This window comes from Rutilus rutilus, assembly GCF_951802725.1.
Source record: "Rutilus rutilus genome assembly, chromosome: 6".
NCBI classification, from domain to species: Eukaryota; Metazoa; Chordata; class Actinopteri; order Cypriniformes; family Leuciscidae; genus Rutilus; species Rutilus rutilus.
The window spans coordinates 23,023,454-23,033,909 of record NC_140214.1 but is presented as its reverse complement, the minus strand read 5'-3'; the positions used below and the strand labels follow the sequence as shown (position 1 = coordinate 23,033,909).

Sequence of the window (10,456 nt, the reverse complement as noted above, 5' to 3'; positions counted from 1 at the left end):
CCCACAATGTAATATAAATCAAACGCACACATCACACATCACACACACACACACACACACACACACACACATATATATATAAATTAGATTAAATTATTAAATAAACAAATATGAATGCTGTAATGGTAGTGTTTATTTCCAGAAGTGTTATCTTCAGATATCACACAATGAGTACCACAGTGGGTAGTATTACATTATGTTTACTAGTTAAATATCAGTAAAAGATACATACGTTAGATTTGATTGATTCCAATTTGAGTCTATGTTTTTCTATGAGTTTCTATGTGATAGTGTGATGCTTACAGTCATTGAAAGAGACCCCATATGCCACAGTCAGCCATGATGCGGCCCTGGGGATCTTCTGTGCTCTCCCCAGGCACAAACACTGTTGTGTGGACATGAATTTCTCTCAATAATGTTATGTTAGCTGCCCTATATAACGTTCATAAATGGTAGCACTTGAAGTGCACCTTGAGTAAATTGTATTTCCATTTAATATACTACCTTATTGAAAGTAATTTTGCTACCGCTGTAAGTGAAAACTGAAAATTGCTGGTTCATTTTTATGGTGGTGTCAGTTTAGTCATTATGCAATAGCTTTGTAAAGTTGCTTGCTTACAGGCACTTGGCACAAAGTAAGGAGTGATTTTTTTTCTATTTTTTTGTTTGTTTCCTTTTTAATCACATGGTTAGAGAAATTACATGCTTAACCTTCAGAAAATGTTGACAAAATTATAACTGTCTGGTTTTAATTGTTGGATACAGTTGAGAAAATCAAGACCTCTGTGGTGGGTTTGGTCAAAATGTGATGCCTTTGAAACTAGATACTTTTCGTGCTAGGTTAATGTTATATAATAGGCTAATTATACAAATATTTTGTCACACACATCTAATAGCTGCCACAACCAAATATAAGTAGGTAGGCTACAATTATATTTGTGCCTCTAATGATTTAAATAAATGTAATGTAACACCAATGTATTGCCAAATTGCATCATGCAGGTAACTGAAATGCCATAACACTCTTTATACCATGGGCTGTTTAAATACTCGATTCTGATTGGCTGGAAGGTGTGCAGTAAAACCGTTTAATGCACAGGTAGTTCCAGTCAGTTTGATTACAGTTCGAAATGAATCCGCTACATTGGTAACCATAGTAACACAGATACACTTGCAAGCAGAGTGAGAGACGCATATGAAAACGTTTAGGTAGGCTAAATGGAAGATTTTTGAATATCGTTTAATTTGTATCAGTGTTGCCTGTCATTCATAAATAATTGTAATAAATCCATTAAAGAATCATTAAGTTAGCTATATGCTTAAGCAATGAGGGGACTGTAGCTGCTAGACTTTAAAGAAGAGATCGACGCACACAGGTAACTCGCGCACGCATCTCTCTCTCTCTCTCTCTGTTCCTTCTCCTTCAGTTCTCTGTCTCTCTCTTTTAATAATGAATTTAAATAAATGTGAATTCATTCAAATAAAAGCAATCCGATGGCTCTACTTTATTTAAAGCGGACGGAGTGCAAGAACTGACGAGCCTTAACTTAAGAAATAACTGTCATTTTTACACGTCTGTTAAAAAATTACACTGTAAACATCAGTTACAGCTTTAACTTATTTTTAACTTGGCAAATAACCAAGGTATAAGCGGGATAATCCACGGCTAGCCATGCATTAAAGAATTTTAATGCACTTCGTAGAGGCAACCACCCTCCGCTTCGCGTCGGGTGGTTCTTCGCCTCTACGTCGTGCATTAAAATCCTTTAATGCATGGCTAGCCGTGGATTATCCCTTACTTAATGCATGGCTAGCCGTGGATTATCCCTTACTTATTGTAGGAATGCACGTTGTGTGTTGCATTCCACTGCCCGACGGATCCTGACACTAGATGGCGATGTATAAAATGCAGCAACACACGTGAAGAAGAGCGAATGACACTGAAATCAACATGGCGTCGTGCAGTCGGGCTCAAGTTATCTCACTCTACAGGATGCTTATGAAAGAGAGCCAAAAATTCCCCTCATATAATTACAGGTACGCCTGTACTCTTCCGTGTGAAATATAGTCTATATATGATATAAATTGATATATTCTTGCATTTTATGTCTCGTTTTGTCACTTTTTGTTTATTTTTGCGTGTAGGCTGTAAATAAACACGTGTAGTCATTTGAATTATAAGCGTTTCTGTATGTAACGTTTATATAGCGCGTTTAAATTAGTTTTAAAATCAAACTATTGCTTATCATCTACGGTTTCTTAACTAAAAATACTGTGTTTACAGAACATACGCACTTCGCAGAGTGAAAGATGGCTTCAGGGAGAACCTTCATGTTGAAAACCCCAAAACACTGGATATGCTCATAAATCAAGCTAGAGAGAATCTGGCGGTCATCAAGAGACAGGCAAGCAATGCCAGCTTTGTTTGATATTCCAGTATGGTTTTTATGGCCGAACAACAACTAAACTTGAATGGCCTGATTCAAATAACAGAATGTTCCCATTTCGAGAGTATTTAGAGTTACTAATAATGAATACATTTGTATGTTCTACATCTAAGACAGTATCACTTATCTGCTTTTCACAGGTTTCCATTGGCAATCTGTATTCTGTTCAGAGGACTGTTGTTGAAAGAGAGCCTCATTTGTAAATATGTTCAGCACCAAGAATAGTGTCCATACAGTATGGTTGTGAATGACAAATCTGTAAGCTGCACTACTAGTTGACTGTTTGTGTAAAATTGTAATGTAGTAGAGTATACTGTAAATGTATGTTGATGTAATTTTTTTTTTTTTTCAGCAAATAAATAAGATGCATATAAAGCATGGCTAGCATTCAACATTTGTAAAAACTATTTAGCTTTGCAGGTCACTAAGGCATATTACAGTACTGAACATACACGGGAAGATCCCCCTTACGTACTTTTAAATTGTCATATTGTCTAAATAATTTTTAGATTTAAGTTTAGAATGTGCAAAATGATGATGCATCAGACAATGTGTTATTATGGGAAATCGCCTTAATAAAAACATTTAGTTGTCGTAGTACAACATGTAAAATCGCTGCTGTAAAATGATGGCCAAGATGCTGAATCATAGTAAAGCAGATTAATCTGAAAAGTACATTTATTCTAGGCATATGAATATTAACATATTTAATTGCCCATATTTTTATTGAAGATGTCTTACAGTGAATGATTATTCTATACATTTTAATGAATAGCAAAGATGTCACTCTGAAATGTATGTATGTAGCTCATGGAATAAAAAAATTAAAAATAATAACAACATGGGGCCTTGTGTGTCAGCAAAAACAGTATTTTTTACTCCACAAACCTTAAAATATAATTTTTTCCCACAAATCCCTCATTAACAAATAGACACGAACTCTAATCAATTTATGTCACAGATCACTATTTTCCAGAAAGACAAAATTAGATCAATTAACCTCAAAACTGCTTTAAATGAATAGCCTACATCTTACAAATGCTGATTTAAGATGAAATGACAAAATTGAGAAGAGCATAGCCATTCATTAAATGTGTTGAGATGAAATGTGAAAGCAATTAGGTTAGGGAGTCACCCTATCTTACCCTATCCACCTTTTTTTTTCAACGGGGAAGTAAGCTGTTTTCTGTGAATGTGTGAGAAATAACCAAAAACCAGTGTGTTTATAATTGACAATACATTCAAATAATATGGTAAGAATTGCCAGCTGTTTTTGTACAGCTAAAAATAACTGGAAGCGGATGACATTGGAAGCCAGACACATTCAGTTTACAAATGGCTATGCCCACTCTTAGGTGAAACATAAGATTAGCATTATTTAAGCCCAAATTAAGTTCACTTTATTGAACTAAATGTAAACTGTCAGGTAGTCTGATTCCCTTAAATCACCATGAAATTAAAATGGACAATTCTTGTTTGTTTTTTTGTTGGAATAATCCTAATCTGTAATCAAAGTAAACTTCCCCTTCCTGTTGCAACCACATCTCTTCTCTGATGACGCGTTTACTGGGGCGAGGGCGGGACAACCTGTCACTCACATGACATCACAGCAAACTACAACCATACAATGATCCAATCAATTCCCAATAGACAAAGTCAAGACCCGCCCTACATTTTTTCTTGTTCGAAAGGCCGTTTCATTTGGACATAGGCTACAGAGAAGAAATTACAATTGCGATTTCAGTTTCATGCTGACTTTAAAATGTAGTTCTCTCCATCATTATTGTCCCAGTATTCTCCGAGATCAGTCCGACAAAACACCGCGAAATGCACAGATGAATCTTTGTTCAAAAAGAGCGGCGCGTGCAAAATAAAGTCGAACAGTTCCCACTGTAGCACTTTTTCTTCATTCAGTCTTAATACAGCTTGAATATCCGAAAATGTCAGCCAGTTGTTTACAGTGTACCTGACCCCAACTTCTCTTCTTGCGTTGCTCTGTATCACTCTGATCACGCCCTTCACTTCAGAAGCGGTTATTGTGACACTCTCCAATGCGACTCCCAGACGGCTTGACTTCATATCAAACTCCAGCAAACTAACAGGCATGTCAAATGCTGGAATCAGACTGCCATGTTGAAGCTCTTGGTTTGGAGGATGATGCCGGAGTCCAGATGACACATCGCACGTTTCATTTGCATCATCAGAGATGTCAAAGTGTCTGATGTTTGTGAGGTTCAGCCCCATCATGTCCGCAAACTGAACTCTCTTTCCACGGACCAGATTCTTGTGTGAGTAAGATTCATCCTGATATAGATCTACAGGCAGAGATTTGGCTCTTTGCCTGTCTGTTTGGTGAGTCTTTGGTGAATGAGGTGATAAATTGTCATGTTCTGGTTCAGACAGACACTCGGTCACGGCTGAAGTTCCCTCTGACTGCTCAGTGTCCATCAGCATTCATCACATTGACCAGTGCAGTAAGTCACTGAGGAGTTTTAAATATGAAAAAGGGACCTGCAGTCTTTGCGTAAGAAAGATGCTTGACAAATACTACATGCACACGAGTTGCGTCACAGCAACGTCACCTGTCTTTGCAAACAAATTGATGATGTCTTATCAGAAAAAAAATGACTTTTAGCCATAAACCAGCCAAGGGGCTTTAGAACATAATTGGGGTCTTAGCTAGTCTATTAAATGAAAAACTATTTTACATCTGCATCCAAGAGCATTTTTTTAAAACTTATTTATTCTTTATTGTGACAAGTGGCATGGTTTTTCATTATTTAATTCATGTAATAATTCATTTGTATCTTACTAAAGCCCAAAAGCTGAGGACATTTTGTTCCCTATAGTGAATAATGAGAACATCCGATCTTTAAAGTCTTGTTTAGTTTTCCACTGTTATTCCAGAATAGGCTCTGTCAATCATTGTCTAGTGCAGAAACACGATGACGAACAGCAGAGGGCTGTGCGCACATGGCAGAGCGAATGAGCACTCTTTTTCTGCACATGGATCTGTTTACACTCTAATTCATGACGCAACAGAGTGCATTAGGTTTTTATATGTAAGCTGTAACGATATTCCACGAGAAACCAGTCGAAATGCATAGGGGAAAGTTCAAGTTTATTTGCATTTCATAGGCCTAGCTGTCACCAAAATTTAAAGTGTAGAAATGTAATAAACAAAAGAGGTATCTATATTATTTTATTTATTTATAGACCAATAATACATTACATTATATTATTATTCAGTTGGTTTTCTCCAGAATTTCAGTTAATCCAGTAGAATCTTGTTTAAAGATTATTATAGGTTATTGTCTTATCTAGAGCGTATTAATAAATAAAAAATAAAAATTAAAGTTATAAAGCAACAGTAACATTACAGATTTTTTTGGTTTAGTAAGTAGTACAAGCTTATATAAGTTCTAAATTCTAAATCTAAATTCTTGTTTCAATAGACTCATCTTTTCCTTTGGTATCATTTACTTGCCTTCTTTTTTTTCTTAATTTATCTTCATGGAATGTACATTTATAATAACTCAAAATCATTCTTATAGGCTAATCTAAACTGTTTTATTTTTCTTATTAAGAAAACCAAAAGTATATACGAGATGGCATCCAAATTAATCAAAATCAACTTACTTAACATTAAAAAGAAGTCTTTGAAACAAAATGAAATAAGATGGAGACAAGTATAAAAAGGGTAGCCTAAATTGTAAAACAAAAACCCAAATTATAAACACAATAACAGCCATTCAAATGAGTACAAAATAACCACAGGGTTATTAACTAAATATTATAGCTTATCAATTACATTTAGATACATATACATATACAATTACATTTTGTGTGAGAAAGATTCATCCTGATATAGATCACAATAACAGCCATTTAAATGAGTGCAAAATAACCACAGGGTTATTAACTAAATATCATAGCTTATCAATTACATTTAGCCAATCAACTAAATCTAACAAAACCCCATTTAAATTTTTACAAGAATTTTAGGTTGTATCAGACTATTATTAATTACTACAAACGGGGAGACTCTAAAAATCTTTAATAAAACTGTATTTACCCATATTAGATATACAAAAGGCTAGTTCAAAACAGCAACCTTTTTCTCAGTTAACCAACTCTGCGCTCTGCACTCACGGACTGTTTTATAATACGCTCTGCTCTGCAGGAACTGACGTCATACGTTTGCGACAAGTGAAGTTGCCACTATTTTGAAACCTTACCCCTATATGAAGAAGTTTTTTTTTGCTGCTTAATGTCATAAAAAAATGTAGATATTGCACATAGTTGTCAAAATGTCGCCAGAGCTGGAAAAGTTCCCGAGAAGCCTGTTGGTGTGCGAGAAATCAAACTTCTTGAATGAAAAGTCTCGGCATGACATCCACGTGTCGAAGCACAACTTTAATTACAAGGTGAGTTTAATCATTAAACATCTGCTCAACATATTGATTTTACAACTCTGCTCAGAATGTCTTTGGGTCGCGATAGTTTCAGACGGAAATGTGTCGCGTTCTCTGACTGTCTCCACAGATCTCAGTGCTGATCCCTGAATGTGGGATCCTCCCTGCAAACATCAGCAGTGTGATCAACAGCTTCAGCCCATATTATCTAGTGCGGAATCTGCCTGTTTATGAACTACTTGAAGAAACATTCCTTGAGTCACTTGTAAAGAAAGGTACGAATTTCCATTACTAGTTTTTGGTACTGAACTAGATTTTAACAACTAATGTTAAATTTTGAACAAAATTTTCAACACAGGAAACTTCTATGCACTCTCTTACAACACCAAACTTGATGAAGATAATTCCATTGCACTTCTTTCCAGTGGTAAGATAACTACACAGATTAACATCTCTATGAATCTTGAAATCAGTGGTTCTCAAACCTTCTTGACTTTTTGATTTCTGCTATAGTTATGACAAAGCTGCTTGTTTTCTATATAAAGATATACTGTATTAATGTAGTTAATTCATGTAATATATTAAATGAAGAAACCACTAATCATTTTGCGATTCCAGAAGATATTTTGTATTCCGAAACTGTATGTTTTTCAATAAATCAGTAGTTATTGTGGGAAACTAAAAATAAATATGATTTCAGTTTAATCTTGATTTTATGCGTTTAATTTTTTACATTTCAATTTAGAGTTAGATTATCTTAATAAATCTATAATAAATAATAATAATAATACATTAATTTACATACTTATACATATTAATTTCATACTGTTTTTCCCAGGTCAGTTAATTTTGTCTCTAGATAAAGACACATATGAACAGCTTGGCTTGGAGGGACGACCATCTCAGTACAATCACAAAAAGGCCATGAGATTTGGTAAATGTCTTTATTCTTTCTGAGTTGCATGAAATTAAGGTGTTTTAATCTTTGAACAAAAAAAGTGTTCAATAAATATTACAATTATAAAATGTCTTTGTTTTGCAGTCGTGACTCTGGACCTCACAGACAAAAGCTTGACTCCAGGCACCAAACGATACCAGCGGGTTCTGTCAAGTATAAAACACAGACTACCACTCAGATATGACTTTCTGTTAACTAAATATAACACAGGTTTGTAGCAAGTAATTCATCATTACCGTCACTGACCTTAAACATATTTTCTCAGTTGCCTTAGCCTTTTGCATTCATGACTCTTTCAGGTGCAGATGAAGATAAGATTCTTTCCAAGCTGTTGTCCCAGTACACATACGAGGAGCACAAGCCTGCTTTTAGCCATCACACCCTGAAAAATATACCATGTCCCACACTTAACCCATCAGATATACAGGGAAAGACACTGTCATGTGACCCACATCACTTCTTGGAGTGGCTTGGAGCTGTTAACTTGGACATCAGTTGGTGAGCAAAGGCTAGTCACTATATCATGCTGTGCTCTTATATGTTTGTGATTTGTTAAATATGTAAATTGACTCCATATATTGTACAATTAAAGACTGGCACAAATTGACAATAATGAAATTACTATGACAATTTGTTTCACAAAATGGAAAGGAGTTCCTGGTGTTTTCGACTATATTTCTAAATTGAATTGTGTATTTTTTCAGTGAAAATGCTGCAGACGGTTTCCTGTCGACATATGTGTGTCCAGAGCCCAAGAGTTCTGTCAATCAAGCCTTGCTGTGCACCGTTACTGGCTTTATCTCACCTGAGAATGTGTTTTTGCTGCTGCGAGAACTAAGGTGAGACCCCTACATTACCATCACAAACTATATTCCAACTTAATATGCAGACAACTACAAGCAAGCCATTAGTAAAATAATTCACAAGTAAACTCTTTAGTATGACTTGCATACCAAAGCATGTGTAAAGTACTTGATTATAATTTTAACAATAGTGTTTTTCGACAGTACATTTCAAGTTATATTTCAAATGTATTAAATTGCAACATCATTACAAATGTGTAATTACGAGTATATTTTAATACATGACATACATGTTTTAATAGAAGCGACATTACAGTATATTTTAGTTTAACTTAAATGCTTGTCAGGTTACACTTTATTAAGGTGTCCGTTACAGTGTAATTATACATTTAAGTACTGAGTAATAATAATTAACGTACTTAGATTAGGGTTAGTTGCATGAAATTATGCATAATTTAGTTATTACTACAGTAACATATGTAACAAGGACACTGTAAAATAGTGTTACCGCTTGTCACTGTATTCGGCAGTTTAACTATATTTCAAGGACCCTAGATGTAATTATGAAATTACATTTGTGCAGTTGTACTTATGTGGGTCAAATATGCATTTAATATAAACTTAAACTTTAATACATTTTACAATTAGGTGTCTGAAAACTTAACATTCAGTTTGCACTAAAGTATAATATTTCCATAAGTGTTTAAGGAGATGCTTGCGGTGTAAAAGTGAGCATATTTGAAACTTACAAGCTGTTTATTTTTCTACCTCGCATCATCCAGGCAGTATTTCGATGAACCGAAGTTTACACCATGGGTTTCCCTCACTGTGCATGGATTTATGGATAGTCCTGTGTCATGGGGAGCCACAGAACATGGGTTCCTCAAAGGTGGTGAAAACTTCTACAATTTTGTTTGCTTCAAAAATCAGGACTACTGGTTACACATGGCTGTCGGTGCTCAAGATGGCTGCCCACCATGAAACAATGGACATTTGACATTGAGGATATGAGACATGTTGTGTTGAAATGTAAAATACAAACATAAATGTATGATGTTGGTTTTTATTAATAATAATGTTTATTTGTTATAGCGCCTTTCAAGAACCCAAGGTCGCTTCACAAAATAATACAAACAGCTGACATACAAAGAGACAAGCAATCTGCTTATTATAACAATCAAACAAGTAGAAAAGCAGATGGAGACAACCAATAACTACAAATAATTAACATAAGTTATAGAATCTAAGAAAACATTCATTTCGATAAAGTAAACGTAACATAAAAAATGAAAAAGTGGAAGACAGAGAAATAGAGAGGAAAATAATTATTTACTGAGTATGGTGAATAGCTGAGTTTTAAGTTGAGATTTGAAGGTCTTGAGGTTAGGGGTGGCAGCTTATTCCATAGCTTAAGGCCTAAAACACTAAAAGCCCTACCACCCACAGTAGAGAGTTTATACTTGGGTACGACAAGCAAATTGTCATTGCTAGATCTAAAGGTCCTGGCAGGAACATATGGTTGCACTAACTCATGACAGGCTTTATAAACTAAGACTAAAAGTTTAAAATGGATGCGATTGACCACAGGAAGCCAGTGAAGTTGGTAAAGGATAGGAGTGATATGTGCAGATTTTTTATTATATGTAAGGGCTCAAGCAGCAGAGTTTTGCACCATTTGAAGGCGATGTATAGCTTTGGTGGGTAAGCCGCTAAATAAGGAGTTACAGTAGTCTAATCTGGAGCTTATAAAAGCGTGGATAACAGTTTCAGCATTTCCAAAGTTAAGAGAGGGGCGTATAGGAACAATATTCCTCAAGTGGAAGAAGCATGATT

The 10,456-nt window shown here is 35.1% G+C and overlaps 2 protein-coding genes across 2 annotated transcripts; both read left to right on the top strand.

Annotated features, from left to right (window-relative positions):
• Positions 1–1,908: 1,908 nt before the first annotated feature.
• On the top strand, positions 1,909–3,921 carry lyrm4a (LYR motif containing 4 a). Its single transcript, XM_084411690.1, has 3 exons — positions 1,909–2,037; positions 2,285–2,405; positions 2,588–3,921. Exons 1-3 carry the CDS (start codon positions 1,952–1,954, stop codon positions 2,648–2,650), a joined length of 270 nt encoding a protein of 89 aa, XP_084267816.1. The 5' UTR covers positions 1,909–1,951; the 3' UTR covers positions 2,651–3,921.
• Positions 3,922–6,621: 2,700 nt separating this feature from the next.
• On the top strand, positions 6,622–9,714 carry rpp40 (ribonuclease P/MRP 40 subunit). The gene is made up of 8 exons (XM_084412714.1): positions 6,622–6,874; positions 6,993–7,137; positions 7,221–7,289; positions 7,701–7,796; positions 7,905–8,030; positions 8,120–8,318; positions 8,525–8,659; positions 9,406–9,714. The coding sequence occupies exons 1-8, from the start codon at positions 6,758–6,760 to the stop codon at positions 9,602–9,604; spliced, it is 1,086 nt and encodes a 361-aa protein (XP_084268840.1). The 5' UTR covers positions 6,622–6,757; the 3' UTR covers positions 9,605–9,714.
• The last annotated feature ends 742 nt before the right edge of the window (positions 9,715–10,456 follow it).